Below are 19,479 nucleotides of genomic sequence, written 5' to 3' on the forward strand. Positions count from 1 at the left end.
AAATTTAAACCGATCTCGTGGTGTATCGTCCATGTGCCAAAGTAGAGTCGGCCAATCAGAGATCGAGGTAACCGGCAGCGCCACTTTCCCCCTCTTTTTATCTTAATTTTTCTTTACAACACCGTCGTCGCAAAGAGCATAACCGTTACGAATTACGAAGCTCAGTTGTTGCCGCCAGTTGCAGCTGTTCGCATCGGCTCCAGAATTTTTTTTGCTAATTTGAAGCCGGTTTATCTTTATTGTTTGTCCCGAGATTCGTTGCGTCTTCGTCCTTGCTTCGCCTTCAACGCGTCTTCAATTCTGCGTCCTTTCAAATCGGTTCGACGGTTGAAGATCTTTTTATTATTGTGGCATTAAATAATTTGTTCGGAAGACTTATTCGATTGAATCAGTGTCGTAGGAATCAAGAGATTGAGTTATTCGAACGCGATTTAAACGTTGTTTTAGATTGATCGAACCAAGTTTGAATATTTATCGTCATCGTCATCTGGATCGACAGTGATATTTCAAATGAACAAACGAAGATTGTGGTGTTGAAAATTCGAACGATTCTTAACGGTTTTAATTTTATTGATAGGGTTAATTCATTGAAAGTGTGTAGTTGTTCCAGGTGTGATTCATTTTTTTTCTTGACTTTTTTGTTGGATAACATCGTTTTGGAATATCTGGGCCTGTTGTCAGTTATGCAGCTGCTGCTTCTTCTTCTTCACATGTATGTAGATTATATACTATACGGTATATTATATACGTGGGTTGAATAAACGAACAACTAATATAATACTTGCTTGACAAGAAAGCAAAGGGTTGAACCATTGCGGGAACGACGCTCCTCTTAAGAATAAGACGAAGAAGCGTCTTCAAAGAATTACACTAAAAATCGATCAACGGGACATAATAATCAGTGATTTCCTTATTTTCTTCAATATATATTCATAATTTATTTCCACGATACAATTGTGCTTCTCTAGTGCATCGGTGATGTGCGTTGTAGTGGAATTCATGGAGTATAAAGTAAAAGATATGCAGTTCATGTGGCGTACAGGAGACATTAAATTTAAATGTAATAAATCGAGATAATGATTATGCATCGAAACCGATGATCATTACGATAATAATAATACTTATCATATCATAATAGTCGTGGTTTTCTGTGACGTCTTTTGTCAAAACGTACGAATTGGTTGCTGCTGCTGTTACGGGTTTTGTGTGCACCGAAAAATCCGAACCTCCTGAAAATCAACAGAATGTAGCACGAGGTGAGTTTGTTGAGTTTTGTTTGCCCTCCACTTACTTGTGTTGAGATTGTCGGAGAGGAGCGCGAGGTGAGAGACTCGAAACCCCGCTGCCTGCTTGCTTTTCTGGCTGTTGCTTTCGTTCTTACCAAGTTCACCTCCTATAATATTCAATTCGTAAATTTATCGCTGCGCAACCAACACAGCGGTGAATTAATCACCTCCTTGTAATTGGCGCCACATTTTAGGTAGGACGTTTTTTCTTTTGTATGCTTCAAGTCCATTCGAAGATAATTTTTTGAAAATTGTTTCCCCTGAAATGCATTTGGAAAATTACGCGCTTGTGTCCATTCGTGTGCATCTCTTTTCATTGCTTTTCTCTCAGTCATGCCTCATTCCCGAAGTTAATTTGGAAATCAAACAGACCAGAGGGCAATTTGAAGAGAGAAGGTGTGCCCCGCCATCGTGGCCATCGGAAATTTAAACTTTACCGAGGCAGATTTTTTCGAGCTTCCAACGCTCATTTATGCACCATTATTCTTGAATGAGAATTAAGATGAAAGAATTTTCTGAATTTCTATTTTCTTTTGTTTCTTGAAGACAAAAATTTTGGACATAATTCAAGCTATCATCATAACGATCTTAGGCAATATTATGAGTCTAAAATATAGTTGAATAATCAAATTTTGCATAAGAATCTCTTGGCAAAAGACATCTGTTTAAACAATATTTTTTCGTAATTTTTAAACCAGGTCCCACGCCCACAAGGTTTTTTTTTTACCAGTGGTAGTAGATGTAAAAATTAGGATAGAAACTGACACGGAGAATTGCGTATATAAATAAATAAATATATATATATTGTATACACGGCGATTATAAATAACGTAACCAAACCACTGCTTGTGTTAAACACGTGTATAGTCTATTGCTATATGTTCATATGAGAAAATTCTCTGCGTATAATAATAGTAATACTCTTGTAATAAATTAAAATACCTACGTTCTGAGAGTGCGAAATGTCCTTGACCCGCTCACTATACTTACAACATGGGCCAGTGGGCGCCAGCAGCTTCTGTACGGGGGGAACAACCCATACGTTGAAGAAAAACAAAAAAAAATTCAGTTTCAATCCGAAGAATATTATATACAGATAACTGAAGCCCTTCAAGATTGAATTTCATAACGTTATTATTCAGGAATGAAATTTTTCTAATCAATGAGACTGAAATATCAGAAGAAAAAAACGGCATAGGATTTGACAGAGAGTTTCATGGCGAAATACATATAATCTCAAAAACGGATTTCATTTAATTTCCGACGAGAGTACATTTGAAATTTAATATTATAATCGTCACATGGGTTATATTTTTTTTACGGTTCTACTCCACGTGGTAGAATTTAATCGTCCATCGCGTACGCGAAATCAATCTACATAATGTATCTGCGGAATTATGTAACACAAAAAAACGATTCAGAGACATTTTTATGTTTGTATAATCTGAATCGGTATTTTATCACCGTGAGTACACCTTAACGAACGTGTGTATGCGTCGGGAGATCGAAATTGTCGGTGGAAATCGAGAGTTGATTCAGCTAGAATGTATAATCGCGTCACCTGTATCGTTTTTTCTTTCAACTATAATTTTGCGTTCCAGAAAACTGACCTTCGCTTCCTTTTAGTTAATTTTTTTTATAATTTTTTTTTTTTTGTTGCATTGTAATAAGCTTGTTATATTTCCGCGAATCCATCATCGCCATCTCACGATTTGTGATGTTTGTTATGTGTGGTTCAAGATGAGTAATGATATGAGTCGAAAAATAACCGTGCGAATTTTAACTTGACTCATCTCAGAGAGTTTTAACTTTGTGTGTATCCCCGTCGGTTGGGTTTCGTTCAGGATGGTTGGTCGGTAGATCATCTTTTCTTCTTCTTCTTCGTCTTCTTCATCATCCTCTTCATATTCCGCGCTCTCTATAGACGTCATCCGAGCCGCAGGAATGCGTAGCCTTGCCCTTGTCTTTGCTGCCTTTTTTCTCTTTCGCTGTATTCTTTTTCTCTTTTTTTTTTTTCCTTTTTCTTCCCTATTCACCTTCTCTCTTTCAACCTTCCTTATTCTCATTTCCCCGCCCCCGATCAATGGTTTACACTCTTCTTCGTCATTCCCTCTTTTCTTTTTTCCTTTTTTTACTTTCTATTTTTCTATCTTTCAGACCATAATCTAGGCATGTATGTACATAATAATTCATCCCCGTCTCTTTTGTCGTTACAGCTGCTTTTCCCGGCTTATACGTTACTCGTTTTAATTCAGTCTCTGTTAGTCAAGCAAATCCAAAAAATACCGTCTCTATATAAATTAGTTCTACCTTTGCCGACCTAAGCCACAGATACAGGTATATTCGTCATTATTATTATCATTCTATATGAGTATACGTATTTTTTTTTATAATTATAATGTATCCATATCTCCTCTCTGCAGGTATTTTTTCTCATTTGAAATATGAGACGAACACGGGTTTCTACGATTGCAAATAAGAGTAAAGTCTCATTTGCAGAAGTGACAACAGCAGCAGTAGACATAGTCGCGGTGTACTGTTAATTAATTATTATTATAATCATCAATTCTATTCTCAAGATTTCCTTAATTTTTTTGTTCAAATTTTTTACCAAGTCGTGGAAAATGTACCTACTTTTTCGGGTAATAGGCAACATCTATTTTCACTCCCCAGAAAGTTGAAAAGTGAGAAGTAGATAAATAAATAATGAGAAGAAATGATCCAGCTCTTCCGGTTTGGGATAGGAGTATAATTTTTTAGTGTAAATCATGAAAATTTCTCGACAATATTCATTAATGATTTCAATTCTTTTGAATATTTTTATTTATCATCTCTTATTATCTTGAAATCTTTCGATGTATTCTTCGAATTCATTCCGCTGTATAATTATTGTCGTTGTTGTTATTATTGTCGTGAGAATTTTCTCTCCGTCGGTTTTATAACTCTTAAGAACGTCAGACGCCATAAACCGTAAGGATCGCGAGTATGGGCAGCTTATATAGGTATATAGATATAGTTATAAGAAGTTTTAGTAACAGCAAAAGCAGCAGGTTGCGCAGGGCAGCAGGTTGCAGGTTGCGGGTTGCGGGTTGCTTACGGAGCAGCAGGTAGACCGAACAAACGAACGAACGAACGAACGACGAAAGGAAGTTAAAAGGAAAGCACCTGCAGGTGATCGTATACAAATATAATACGTGCAGCCGAGAGGATAAATTCATTCCTATATACTCCATACACACGGTATACCTATAAAGACACACATAAGTATTGTAATTTTAAATATATTTTATATGTGTACGTGGAACATACAAGTTTAAAACGCTTTTATTAAAGCACCTTGCCGTAGGCTCTGTCCCTTAAGCTTAATCTTTCTCGTCTTGAGATCACAGCGCTATACCGACCGCGATCCGCATGGAACCTTATTAGAATTCGGCAATGATAAAATATGAAAAAAAAAACGTTGTCGAGTATAATACCTGTAATTTATGTACAGCGTAGCACTCGCCAAATATATGTTGGTGAAGAAATTGTATATTTTTTTAATAAGAAATTATATTTAACGAGAACTTATTTCAATTCTCTTGTGACAACTCATTGTCAGTACACGTATAGTGTTCGTTATTAATGAGATTAATTGTAAATTTTTTCTCTCTATTTTCATTTCTTTGCAATCGATGATTCGTCTCATTGCTGCAGAGGGTTACTCTTCTATTTATTCGATTTTTTACACCCTTTAGATACCTAACAACTGTACGGTATTATCTGACCGCCGGATTTTTCAACTTAGATCCTAGAAAATTGAATTTACGGGATAATATTGACACTAGACCAGAAATACATCCATCTACTTCTGTAAGACTTCTTCTCGCGGTTTACGAAGCCGTCCTTATGCGAAAGGGGACTTTATTATTTGTATTCAAAGAATTGTAGGAATTTCTATTTTATTGCCTTTTATTTTTTGAAACTAAAATATCGTAGTCGTATCTAGAAATGTTTCTTTCTCTCAATTTCAAATTTCACCTGAGATATTTATTCTTACAGTTCAGTTAGAAGGAAAAACCCGCGTTTTCGAAATTTCGATACTATATACTCCGTGAATCTTCATTCTGAAACGAACATTCAATCATTACTTCGGATGTGAAAAGAAATTTGGACAAATCGTGCTCAAATTATTGGCATTATCCTAATACAAATGAAATAACGCTGATTTTGAAAATTGTCGATGTTACTGTTGCTGCAGCTGAGCATCCCGTGGGATCCAGCTTCTTCGTAGTGTCGTATTTCTTTAGTGTGGAACTTAACTCCCTACTACTAATACTACTACTTGCGGTGGACGTCCGGAATGCGATCGGAACCAGTTTCTATGAGTCAAGTTGTCTCGCTATTGACAACACCATCGCAATCGCGTACATGAATGTACGTGTAATAATAAGAACAATAATAATAACAATAACGATAATGATTGTCATGACTATTTTCGTTATTGTAAAAATATGAAATAGTACATATGCAAAGAGGAGAGTTGATATTGATTAATATGTACATATAAGCTGAAAGTTTCTAACTTATATCCAGATACATGATTGAGTCGTTATTAGAAATTTTTATAGATATGCGTTCTAGATTCTTTAAAAAAAAAAAAATAAATGAAAAAAGTCGTTAAATGGTGTAATAAATAATATTACAACATGGAATATGTAATTTTATTTTATATCTTATGGATGTGTAATAGCTGGGTTATCTGCAGTTCGGGTTCGGTGTAAAATGTTATAGACCCATGGTTGAACTTTTCAAAAGAACGTATGAAAAGAAAATATCGGTATTCTCGATATGCTCTCACTCCAGTTATACTAATAACGTATTTATTTTTTCTGTCTTATTTTCCTTTTAGGGGTGGCCAAAAAAGCGACTACCGTTGGAGCTGGTATGCTGGTAATTGACTGGCCCAGGGCGAGGCTAGACGGACAGGGAAAAAGTACCCGAGGGCCGCGTACCCTGGTGGATAGGTGCGCGAGAGGCGAGGTGGAGGAGGAGGGGGAGGAAGAAGAAGAAGAAGAAGAAGAAGAAGAAGAAGAAGAAGACGAAGAAGAAGAAGAGGAGGAAGAAAAAGATCACGAAGAAGAGCAAGAAAGAGAGGAAGAGGAAGTTGAAAAAAAAGAGGAAAAGGGGTTGGAGGTAGGAACGACCTCGGAAGAAGAGAGCTATGCACACAAATACAAAGATTATTCACTTCGGTATAGAGTGAAAATTAAGAAGTATCGAATGAAAAGTGAAAGTGAAAATTGGTTTTTATATTCTTAGTCCCCCGCCAAAGTGTGCGAGTACTACATGTGCTCCGTGAAGGGTCCTGACACATTATACGTATATCTTATTAGCGATGTAGATGATTTTTTTTTCTCTTCTTTTTCTGACTTACCCAAATATAAATCTTTAATTAATATTAAAACAAAAGTACAAAGAAAATGATCGAGCTTATGTGCAGCAACACCCTTAGCCCGGGCACTTCCTAATATCGGTCATTATCGGTTCCCTGCATTATTAAATATAATAAAAATAGTTTACGAAAAAGAAATATATAAAAAAAAAGAGCAAGTTATACAGTTGTGAAATAACGGAAAGAGACACTAAATATATTAACGATGTGATTATTATACCGATGCAGATTACATTAAAGCTGCGGTATAATAAATTCTTTAAGGTCAGAGTTGGCCAGTTATGCTGAAACACATACTGACCGGGCAGCCGGCAACGGCCACCTCAAGGCAGCAGCAGCATCACCATCATCATCAGCAGCAGCAGCAACATCATACTAACGAATTTTCAAACGCTTCGTCGTCAGGATCTACCCTGCATCATTTACAGACATCTTTGAATAATTCAACGGCGAATGGTAACGCCGTTCATCACCATCAACTACATCATCAAGATTTGCAGCATCAGATTCAACAGTATAATAGCAATTCTAGTACACATCTGCATCATCACAATCAGCATAGAAATAATGCACTGTCCACCATACGCGGGGGTAGCGCCGATGCCTATGATTCTATAGGTGGAAATTCATCGACTCATATCAGCAGAGCTGGAGGTCTTATATCTCAACATCCAGCGACTAATACTCCGTCTTCTAGCCACCATCCTTTGAATCATTCGCAATTGAGTGTGAATAATTTGTCACAGCAAAGATTGCAGAATCATTCGTTGCTGCATTCCCACCCTTTGAATCTGTCGACTCTATCGACTTCTAAACATTCGGTCGACAGCGCCAGTCCTGTAGGGGGAATTGGATTGGTTAATAATGTTTCTTCGTTGCATCACCATCATCACAACCACGGACTTCCTCATTCCTCGTCGGTTGAAAGAGAGACTCATGGAGACAGGAGTAAAGTAAACGGAGGACTAGATATAACAAGGATATCGAGGCTACCGAGCCATGCTACGCCATCACCTGCTCCTGTGTTAAATTCGGGAAATGTTGGGAGAATTCAGACTGGTTCTTCGATTGCTGGACCGAGCATAGTACCTTTGAATACGAGCCTAACATCCTCCCTTTCGCATCATCAGTTTCAGAGCAGTAGACATCAGCAAGAAGCTGCGGGTGTAAAGGAAATGTTAACATCATTGGGATTGCTGTGCTTGGTATCTTTACTACTCGCATTATTGTCCCTTATATTTTTGCTAAAAATATCACCCCTGAACGATACACCTTGTAGCAGTCTTATTTGCCCCGAAGAATACGCCATCGTTTACGAAGTGACCTTAGCACTTTGTGCATTAGCATTGTCGCTTAATCTCTGCTGTCTTCTCGTCTGCGCTATACAATTTTTGTTCGCCGTTGAACTCGTCAAGTCTTCTTATCAGGGGCATAGGTGAGCAGATTATTATTTACTACTTGAATTACGAGTTCATTGTTTTGCTATTTTTACTTTGTTCGAATTGGGATCTAAAGGAAGGTGACTGAAACACAGCGTAGAAAAAATGAATCGAATCTCGATAGCTCAGTTTATATTTTTATAATATAGACAAGGCTATCATTCTGAGTAGTCGTGTGGGATGCGTGGGAACGGAAATCGTGCCCACGGGAACCGAACACCTTTAAGAACTCCCCACGATAACTCGATGCTAATTTATAGACGTTTGCTTGCTCCACGATCATTTTTCGTCGGTGTCCGCTCACCTTCTTTTTTGACTTTCAAGATCCAATTTTATATATATATGAAAGAACTTTAATATTATCAAATTGGATCAGGATTGGATTTTATTTATATGGGTAGTACATAAATGGGGTCGCTCTACAGTTTTTGAATTACTGAGAAAGGAATTAAGATTTTTTAGTGTTTCAAGTGGGCTGCCAGCCAGAAACATAATCGTAGTGATTTTTTGGTTTTTCTTTTTTTTTGTTCGTGTATTTATCAGAGAAGGTATGACTGAGAAGGTAGGTTGTTGAGGTGGTCTACGAAGGAATGATATGCGTAGGCATGATATGTAAAAAAAAAAAGTGGAAGAAGAAGCAGAAGTTCTTCTAGGGTTCTTTATACTTGAGAGAACTGAAGTTGATGTTCTATAGGATCGCAGACGGCGCAGACTATAAAAGAGCTGCTAGAACTGAAAAACTAAAATATTCGTAATGACGAAAAAAATATTTAAAAAACAGTATATCCGAAGGCATATATAATGTTGACAAAAGTTAGTGATTAGTTTTATGAACAATATTATTATGATCATCACTTTTTTTTTTGATCATTCTTATTACTACTTTTTTATGTTACTTTGCTTGTTCGTCGCGGTTGAAAATTATCGTAGTGAGTGAAAGTTTGGAATAACGATTGGATATCACGTGGGCGATCAAGTTGCGCGTGCACAAGGCATTCACGGTTGTAGAGTAAACATTAATATCGTCTGCATACCTATTCCTATACATATATATTTATCGAACGTGTATTTGTGTAATATATCTATTACGTAGTAATATATTAAGGAGTGAACTAGGCACCGTGCGGAAATAGCGATTTGATTAGGCAATATCATCAAAAGAATTCAATAAAAATTAACACGTCATTTTCCTATACTACATAACGTACGTAGTTAGTCATTCACCATATGTAGTATCCGTAAAAAAATTTACAAAAAATTTACAAAAAAAAGAATCTACGTGCATATGATTCATGTAAAAATTTCGAATGAGTTATATTCATAGAGAGAATTTGGTTTACTTATGAAAAAAAAAACCAATAAAAAAAAATAAAGAAAATGCAATATATTACGTGGGCGGATATAACACGAGCACAGGCCATGTGTGTAAACTCCTATAGATATGATTTTAGTATGGTGTTTATCTGGTTTAAAGCCGTTTATCGCTTCACTCGTTTTTTTTTTCTATCTTCCCAGTGGAAAATTCGAAACTACGTTTCAGTGTTTATGTATTAACAACGCATACACTGCATCTAAACTGAAAAGAGAAGAAGAAATGAACTGTATGATGTCATTTTGTTATTGCTATTTTAGTTAGTCTGAAACGACCAAGTCTGGGTCTCTGAAGATTTTTATTCTCGTTATTTTCGTACCCTAAATTTCATCATACCGTGATCGCATGTAAAACCTTTGGAACTAAGCTTCTTGTGTGTATAATCTCTGACAAGTTTGGGACAGGCGTTAGGATAAGAATTATAATTTTAAGTCTTCCCTACTGCAGACTGAGCTATTTTAACCATTTACATCTAGGTATATTTAGTTTTTGTAGCTATGTTACAGTTGCTGAAATAAGTAACACAAATACTAACTATATTACGGAACCTACTGGAATAATAATTGAAACGTCAAACTGGAAAGCATTTAAATTCCCTAATGTACAATGAATTTCTATTTTTATACCCTCGTCACATCGAACGAGAACATCGATGAATCTAGATCACTATCTCATACCATTTGAATCATCCCGCACTAGCAGCTGTCGCTGTTAATTTCTCTCTTTTTCTAATTTTTTTTTGACAATGAGATAGGAAGTGTTTAAAGTTGATGGGGTTGTTTCGGTTAGTTATATGCTTGTCAGAGTTAGGTCATACCCTGGATATGGTAATTGAATCCAGAAACCTTTTGAGTTTGTAATACCTGGCATGGATTTCCACTTTTATATGCCACAACTGTGCTGATCCCTCTCCAGCTGTTTTTTTTTCTTCGTTCTTTTTCTTTAAACGGGAACTCTAAGACCGCCCACAACAATTTCCGCTTCCGTGCAGAGTAGACGCTTGTAAATGTTGTTGTGATACACAGAATGGAATGAAAACGGGATTGCTATCGTTATAATATCATTTCAGCTTTATAACTGCATGTTATACTTTTTATGCAATATGAAGGAGTTCGGTTGGCTTATCAATTAATGTGCGTCGGAGAAGAAGATAAAAGATAAGAAAAGTATATAGACTTAAAAGGATGTTGACTTCAGGACCCTCGATCGTTTTTAATCAGCTTCATTTGTAACACCGCGATTAAATATTCCCACGAGATGTTACTATAAGCCTGCTACCGTAGGTTGGTAGGTAGGGTACCTGCACAGGTCACTGACCCTTCATCTCACCTCTTCTTTTTACTTACTTACTTCCTACCATCGCCTCGTCATCGTTCTCTCACCTCGTTGTACATTTTACTTTTATTTTTGATCAGTACTCATATCTTATCATCAAATTGATCATCTATGACCATTGGAATCCTAGAAAACTATCCTTAGTATTTTTTTACCATCTTCTTTCAACTTTGAGTAGTTATTAATTGTTTCAATATTTACCCTCTACTATATGCAGGAGTTGTGAAAAGTAGTGAGGCAAAACAGAGAGGCTGAGGAATTGTGTATCTATATACCTTACATATTATTACTGCATCGCATCAACTCGGCATGGGTTGTGTACAGTTACATTTGCGTTACGCAACACCGTAGGCCTTTTATACCTGCCCATAGCATGGTCGTTGCACTATAAAAATTATACATACAATATACATATGTACATTATTATTCTTACTATCCCACTACTTCCGATACAGAATTAAAATTCTTTTCACCATTCCATCGATTAATTAAACTTACAAAATATTATTGACTTTTCAGAACGAACATTTACCTGCAACAATCATCCATCAGTAGGGTTTGTGCCGTTGGAGGATTCTTCATCAGTATACCTGTATTTCTTACTGGTAAGATTACTTATACTCTTTGAACATAGTTATACCTGTCACGTATCTTGTTATCATTCTTAACACGCTATATATGTCAAAGAGAAAACGTGACAAAGAAACAATAAAAGGAATCATATGGTACTGCTGACCTATTACTATTGTTCAAATGATGAATACACTTTTATTTTTCTGCTTCAGGTATGATATTGTATACCTTTATACAGTTTCAATTAACGCCAGCGATAGTAATGTCGGTTTTCATCGGTCTGGGGATAATATTCTGTGGCTGCGCAATGGTACACAACGTCTTCGTGTGGCAAAGGGTGAATATTTGGACCAGCTATGGCATGGAAAATTATTATACACCGCAGAGAGAAGATGAGTTATAATTAATTATTGAAATGTTTGGTTTTTATTTCAACAGGAGAAGACGAATGCTGTAAAAGCTCTTGCTCGTGAGCAATGCGAGGCTGCTGCAGCTCTCCAAAGACAGAAGATTCAGCAACAGCAGCAACAACAGCACAGAGACCAGAATTCACAACCGCAAAGTCAGCACCAGCAGCATCATCAAAGAGGTTCAGCCCTGCAATCGACGCTACAAAATTCTAATTCTACAGCTCGAATGGGTCAAAAATCCAACGCTCTAAGCCCAAATCATTCAACAGCGACTCTTAGCTTGCCTCACTCTAAAGGTCAGGTTTACCATCCCAACAATCACAACCACCATCACGTTTCCATGTCAATGTCAATTCCGCAAACTAACTCCTCTCAACATAATCATTCACACCAAATTGGCTCTCATCGGAGTAACGTAGCGACACCCCCGACACCAGGAGGAGATCTTTCGCCACCTAGTCCTACGCACAAACATAATAGATCACACACTCTTGCTAGAGAAATCAGCGGTAGTATTAGTCCAGGACTTCCGACAGCTACTTTGGATCTTAGCAGTGCTGCTACGACTAACAGTCCTCATGAATTGTCGACTCTTGTTTGAATAAAATTTTTAAAAAGTTTCTTCCTGAATTGAAGAAAATAGGGGACGATGCACTGTCTTATTAGCTTGCCATTGTAAATAAAATTGTTTTTAATCTACTACAATTAATATTATTGATGATAGTAATCATTGCGGTGAATCAAAAGCTTAAGCAAAGCGAATATCCACAGATAATATAGTATAACATAATCTTCCATCATTAATTTATTCTTTCTAGTTCTATATACCTTTTAATGTTTCTTAGGTGTTGAGGAAACACACATATTATTTCATTATTATATTATTAATAATCTGTACAGATGCCAGAGAGCAAAAGAGAGCGAGAGAGGGAGAACGTAAAGTAGCAAAAAGCGAGAGAGAGCGAGAGTAAGGGAAAACGACCCGATCAACGGGCTTTGATATAAATGAATATCAATATCTCCGGTCGGTAAATTTTGGATTGCCTTTTAGGAAAATTTTTGTCACAGTTTTAATAATGATAAAAATTGGCCTGTTCTTGTTTATATGGTTCGTTTGGTTGTATTGTACAGGGCAGGGTAAAAAAAGTGAATATATGTAAATTATATAATTAATATAAAGAAAAAAAAGTAATAAGCAAAGATATACTATTATTATGTATACATGTTTTTGCCATTTTTGTAAGTAGTCTAGCTTTAATCGAATCTACCTTCTTTATATATAAATATATATAATTTGAGTAGAAATTTGTACACGTAGTATGTAGTATTATATATGTATATATTTTTATATACGAATATAATTACATAGAAAAAACAATGAATAATGAGAAAAAATAAAAATAAATAACTTATTGGGTCCACATAATATAAAGTAATATAATAATTTTGCGGTACAAAAGTGTTTTAGCTTTCTGTACTACTACTATAATATCAGAAAACCAGTAAACGAATGACGAAAAAAGAAAAAAAAAGTACAGTTCTGTAGTTCGTAGTTAAGAAGAAATAAATTATTCTAAAACTTTAATGCACCATTCACGTTTTTTTGTACGTTATGTTACTAGTGAGTCCAAGAGAAATATCGCAACGACCAGATCCATCACGCATGAATTTTCAAAAGGCTGGGGAAAATTTATGGTTTTGAAATAACTTTCTAAGTCCCGTCAAACGTGCGGAGTCACGGAAAATGCAAATTTTCTTTACAGCGAGAGTTATTCTTATTTATGGGGGTGCAGTAGAATATTCATTAATCATTACTTCTTCGTTCTTTCGGAATGACCAACACCTAATCCTCTTTCTCTACCAACTCATCGCGATCTCAGGCGAAATTCATTCCCCTGATGAAAAAAGGTGGATATCAAAAAAGTAAGGGATCACAGACGGAATCTAATGAAGAATACCATGGATGCTTAATGAATCTGTTTTCGCGACGTGGTCAGCACGACCAAACATTGTAAGTTGGACCTGGGAAAATAATAATTTTGCATTTTGAAATAAATTTACAATTGCACTTTGCGGCAAATGTAGTTTCTGAATGCACCTCTAGAGCAGCACCATATGGATCACGGATTCTAGAGACGAAGGGGTGGGGGTAGTTGCTGATTTTTTTAAAGAGACAGCGCAGAGTCAAAGAGGCAAGTGGGCCGATTGCTGTGGTAGTAAGATGGCGACTGCTGCCAAAACTACTCCTCAGGATTTACCTCCTGCGGGCGGCTACGGGCCACTCCACACAGAAAGGGTTAAGCTGAGAACTATTCTTTCGGGTGAGATTTCATGCAAAATAGTCGGAGGCCCAGTACCGTCTTGTGTCCTCAACAATAAAAGGGTTATATTATGTAACCTTGTTCTTTCCTCATCACCAAGTAATCATAACTAATACTGATATTTATGGTCCACAGGACGAAATGCGATCTTGGGCTACTTTGCAGTCACCACCGGAGCATTACTCGTTTATGCCCAGACCTATAAGGCCTTCAGAAAACATGAGGTCGAAATGAGAAGTGCAAGACTTGCAATATATCCAATGCTTCTGGCTGAGAGAGATCGAGAGTATGACAGTTTTGAACATAACATTTCTGGAGTATCTTAGAATTGTAAGCTGATTATTAGAACTTTTCAGATTCCTGAAGCAGTTGAAGCGCAACCGTGAAGCGGAAGGTGAACTCATGAAGAATGTGCCAAACTGGGAGGTGGGGACTTGGTACGGATCACCAGTATTTAAAACTACCCCTGCCGATAAACTCACCGAACCAGCTTTATTCGAGTACTACGCGTTTGCATCGCGTCGCGATTATATCAACAGACTAGATTTTGAAATGTGGACTTGAGGTGAGAGGCAAAAATAATCACCCAGAGTTCAATTTGACTCGTGATGCTTCATAGTGCAACCAATTGTAATTATTATAATACAGGAAATAAAAGTAACTAATCAATATCACGTTAGTGTTCAAATATTCCTAATTTACCCAAGAATTTATCCCGAAGTTACCCCCTCTGGTGTTTGAACATCGTTGCCATGGAAATGATACAGTAGATAGTACATAACAAAATTTGTTCCCTACTGATGGAAGATCAGGAATGTATTGAAAATGCAAAGGAATAATTTTATCGGGTCTAAATGACATTAATATGGATACCACCAACATATACAGGGCAGAAAAGTCTGAAATTTCACAAGAGGACAAAATCGATCGGTGGAAAACGGTGACTAATGATTCTTATGTACCGCCACCCATTACACACCCACGAATACTTGGTATAGGCTTGTGATTTAAAAATCTTAGGTTAGTTCCATGAGTCATATCTATTTATCAATTGATTAACAGGCCGGAGACGCGAGTTGATGAAAACATTTCTTACCAAACGTGTTTCCGAAGAAATAGTGAACGAAACGATTGCAGAACCTTCACTTTGTACCATGAGTCCTTCGGAGTACGTTGATAACTTTTGTGACTCAAAATTCACACCATTTATGGATCGAACTGAGTGCAACACTCAGGTAGGTAATCAAATAATGAAATGACCAAAGAAATAGTTAGGTTATAGTTCTTACAAATAAAATATATTCTCTTGCAGAAACACCTCAAATATCCTCTCTATGGCGGTGCCACTGCTCAGTCTTACTACAAGTCACAACTTGACAGAGGAACGCTCAGGGTGCGATCAGAGATCAAAGACTTCAATGAACCCTTTCGCAGATCTTGTTCATTCACTACACCACCGGATTTAGCCCTAAGAGAACCAACGGGAGGTTACTGAAAGTGACAGTTTCATTTTAATAAATTCTGTTGTATACTTTTCAATAATTTGTAATTCTCTCACAGAATTCCCGGTATTTCAGTACTACTATACACCTTTATTAGGATCGGTTTGAACTGCGCGCGCATCAAGATCAGAGAATGAACTGAAGTTGCCTAGGACCGTTTGAATTATTTGCCTCCTTTACCTCGTGCAGGGAGGTCGCTGCATACGTATTGCCAAGATGGCGCCTCGTAAGAAGATTGTAAACAGTTCGCGGAAGCCGATTATAAGTGCAAATGATAAAGAGAATAACTATCTTCGGGGCTTGAGTGACTATCAGTGCAAAGTTAGGAGACGCGAGACTCTTCGGAGTGCAAAAAGCCAAGCGGTAAGTTGATATTTGAATATTAATCGACGATCGCATCAGTCGCCACTTGTTGCTGCTGTCGGCTTCATTCCTTGGCTTCGGATTCGAAGGCTTTTCATCAGTTATGAGAGGAAAATTTCAGTTTTCGAGCGGTGTTCCGCTTATTAGAATGTGAATTTCCTAATCTCTGATACATCTGTCTGATCAATGCAAAAGATCGACGTCCAAGAAGTGAACCACATCATTGTTGTACGGTTGCAGTCTCGTTCGTTGCGGTTTGACGAGATTCAAATCCGGGTCTTCCAACGTAACAGGTATTTCTCCATTGGTTCTGAAGAACACTGTAGATCGCAGTTACCACGGCTGGTGGTGTGTTATGATAAAATCGACAGGTAATTGATTGTTCAAATGTCAGAACTACGAACAATTCGAATGCGTAAATGGCGATCTCTCGTGAATATTCTTCGAACACTTATGAATTCATTATTTCTACAATTTTCATACAAATCCAGTCTAGAGATGAATCACATGAAGAATTTAATTGGTAATTGATTATGAAAATTGTGTTGTTTATTTGCATATTTTTATTTCAACTTTTGTTTCCGCTGTACTCCGTCAACGAGGAATTAATTATTTGTAAATCCTTCAGTTGACGATAATTCGTTTCGTTTCGGATTTTGAGTACAAACCGGTCGCAAGGTCGCATACACCTTGTAGGCTTCAAATATCTTGTTTACCTCTAGAACGAAACGCTTCGGTAACTTCTAACTTTTTTCCCCTCTTTTACACCGATTGTCTGCCCTCAAAATTTTTTATTCTTGCTAAAGAGTCTTCGATATTAATTTGGTACTTATTTGCGCACCTATTTATTGAATTTCAATAAATACGGTCCCTTCTTCTCCTCATCGTCTCCCTTCCCGGTTCCCCTCGGCCTCCTTCTTTCCCTCCTGGTAAAGTTTCACGTTTCGCTTTTGCCCCTGCTATCGAAGTGGTCTAGGTAAGCATCGAAGTGATCTTTAGTGTCAGTGCCGTCGAATCCATCGCGCAGCGGACTCCGAAAGCGGCGTTCGTAATAATTCAAAAAAGATCTTTCGCTTGTGTATAAATGTTGCCTCGGAATAACAGAAAAAAATTTCTTTGACCGCGAGTGCCAACATGCGTCCTCTTTACCTGTCTTGTGACATATTTTTGGGAAAATACAAGAGGACTTGATACTTCGAGACCCGATTGATTGTTGGGATTATAACCGCTGCATTCATCGTAAGTATGAATTCTCAATTTCTTGTAACAGTCCAACTAATATTTTAGTAATATAATGATAACGCTCTTGTGGGAGGATAATTTTGATAATTATGAGAATTATTTTACAGTCATAAATTATTGACGTAAACTATTGAACCGAATAACATGATAGATAGAATCATAAAATAGGTAAACATCTCGTTATTATGAGATGCCATAAAATTTTGGGATATCTATATGAATCCTACTTACAAAGAGACAAAAATAACACCCTACGCACGGCGCGAGAACAACAAACAGGATTTACAGAGGCTGATTGTGAGTTTTGCTATACAATTTGTTGGCCATATTACCAATGTGTATATTTGAAATACACTCGTGTTCAAACGACGATGTTTAAACAGCATCAATTATTATCAGATACGATAATCATATTACCACATATTCCTGTTTAGGGAAATATTTTTTTCACTACTTGTGTACTACGTGTATCGTATAATTCAATAATTCAATTCTTATAGCGAACCGCGGTCATGAGTGTTAAACGCAAAAGAGAAAAACCAAAAAGAATACAATTACGAGATTACCATTAATTTAGATAACGTAACAATGCGGCAGGTGTAATAAAAGCCGGCAGCTAAACGACACCCGAAGAAAAAAAGGAACCAAAAATGGAAGAAACTGCACAAATATATGTATCACTCCTGGTGTGAAACATCAGGGTATAAATTATATGTATATATTTTGTTCGTTTTTGGATTATTATAATTAGGTACACATATGCGTACGTCGGCATGCATTCATGTCGTGTATATCTAATTTTTCTGCAGTGGGTCGTTTCAGACGCGTGTCTTACGCAAGGCGCTTGTTTCATTCGAGTTATACGATCTGCACACAAAGTATAATCATTTATTATAGGCATAGCTGGTTTGATACCTGTGCAAGTAATACAGGGTGTATCATTTCGAATGACTAGGATCAGATTTATCGGGAAAACTATTCCCCGTGTCAAGATATAGTTCAGACGAAAATCGCACCACTTCACGGGGCCCCGAAAAACGGTGAAGTCGGTTCGAGATGAAAAAATTAGGTAGTGCGGTCACTTTGAATTCCAAATAAGACGCTGTGTATAAGCCTACGGTATTGGGAATGTAGAAATAGGAAGGACTGGATAGTTAGCACTAACCAACAGAGGACGGGATTGGTTCATGGACGTGAAGTATTTAATAATGTGTAATAAATACGCAGGACGACGATTTAAAAGTAACGATAATTACGCCGTTTTATTAGGCCACGTGCGATATGTTCCAATGCACATGGCTTCACTTCAGTTACGCGTTTTTTATACCAACTAATTCGTATGGTGGAATGTACTTACGTTCATATTTCGTCGTCATTTTACTTTTTCATTTTTTTTGACACTCGTATCTCCAAGCAAATCAGACGAGATGATCCCACATCTTTTTTCTGCAGGGGAATTGTACACCTAAAATTTCGTTCCATTGTTTCATTATAATATAGAAATAATAATTTTGGTTTTTTTGTTTTTTTCAATATGCGGTTACGTAAGCTAATAAAATATCTGCGACTATTGTTATGTGTGTTGCGATAAGAATACAGCACACCATATACAATAGATCTACTACAACAATTGTTGTTAACGAAATAAGGAAGAATTAATATCTATATAGAGTGAGAGTTTTTCTGCACGTTAGAGGTAGGTGCAAGTAAATACGTATATAATACACGTAACACGTACACGGATAAAAAAAAGGCGTGGAAATTCTCTGAGAAAGAAGAGGAAAAAAAGACATCGACTAACAAGATGAGAAAGAAAGAAAAAACATACCGAGAAAAAAATTTCCGCCTTTACTTACCACGCACGCCTGTTTTGTAACTAATGCTATGGGTGCGTAACATACGTATGAGCTGGTATGCATAATTAGGGTCGCTAATTACTACATGCGTGCGAATCACCTACTGCATCATTTATAATATGTTATAACATGTACACCTATACCTGCATGTGATAAAAATAGAAATAAATGAAATAAGAATAAGAAATGCGAGAAAATAAACGAAAAAGGTTAAAACTATTGCGATGCGATTCATTAGGTAGAATATTTTCTGCCTACATCAACAAGTTCTGCATGTTATACTCTATGAAAATGATTATCACAATAATTTGGTAATTGAACACGGCGAGTGTGGCGCAATTATTTT

General features: G+C 36.8%; 4 protein-coding genes across 6 annotated transcripts in view; all 4 read left to right on the top strand.

Annotated features, from left to right (window-relative positions):
- Positions 1-152: 152 nt before the first annotated feature.
- On the top strand, positions 153-13,434 carry LOC105687828. Of its 2 annotated transcripts, none has more exons than XM_012403733.3 (5): positions 153-1,256; positions 6,178-8,155; positions 11,386-11,471; positions 11,652-11,776; positions 11,878-13,434. In XM_012403733.3, the coding sequence occupies exons 2-5, from the start codon at positions 7,002-7,004 to the stop codon at positions 12,448-12,450; spliced, it is 1,938 nt and encodes a 645-aa protein (XP_012259156.1). In that variant the 5' UTR covers positions 153-1,256; positions 6,178-7,001; the 3' UTR covers positions 12,451-13,434. The 2 variants fall into 2 exon arrangements, with proteins under 2 accessions (XP_012259156.1, XP_020709044.1); XM_020853385.2 differs by having other exon boundaries at positions 153-712.
- Positions 13,435-14,018: 584 nt separating this feature from the next.
- Positions 14,019-14,844, top strand: LOC105687769 (NADH dehydrogenase [ubiquinone] 1 alpha subcomplex subunit 13). Its single transcript, XM_012403643.2, has 3 exons — positions 14,019-14,170; positions 14,306-14,456; positions 14,527-14,844. The coding sequence occupies exons 1-3, from the start codon at positions 14,071-14,073 to the stop codon at positions 14,732-14,734; spliced, it is 459 nt and encodes a 152-aa protein (XP_012259066.2). The 5' UTR covers positions 14,019-14,070; the 3' UTR covers positions 14,735-14,844.
- A 46-nt stretch (positions 14,845-14,890) lies between these two features.
- On the top strand, positions 14,891-15,709 carry LOC105687730. The gene is made up of 3 exons (XM_012403582.3): positions 14,891-15,162; positions 15,233-15,405; positions 15,483-15,709. The coding sequence occupies exons 1-3, from the start codon at positions 15,036-15,038 to the stop codon at positions 15,663-15,665; spliced, it is 483 nt and encodes a 160-aa protein (XP_012259005.2). The 5' UTR covers positions 14,891-15,035; the 3' UTR covers positions 15,666-15,709.
- A 179-nt stretch (positions 15,710-15,888) lies between these two features.
- Positions 15,889-19,479, top strand: part of LOC105687777 (rhotekin-like) — a 28,839-nt gene continuing 25,248 nt past the window's right edge. Inside the window, exon 1 of one of the 2 annotated variants that reach the window (XM_012403656.2) lies at positions 15,889-16,035. In XM_012403656.2, the coding sequence (XP_012259079.1) occupies positions 15,889-16,035 (147 nt within the window). Of the gene's footprint in view, positions 16,036-17,018; positions 17,275-19,479 lie in introns of those variants that run through there. The other variant, XM_012403654.3, reaches the window with a different exon arrangement.

Source organism: Athalia rosae, chromosome 2, assembly GCF_917208135.1.
Source record: "Athalia rosae chromosome 2, iyAthRosa1.1, whole genome shotgun sequence".
Taxonomy (NCBI): Eukaryota; Metazoa; Arthropoda; class Insecta; order Hymenoptera; family Athaliidae; genus Athalia; species Athalia rosae.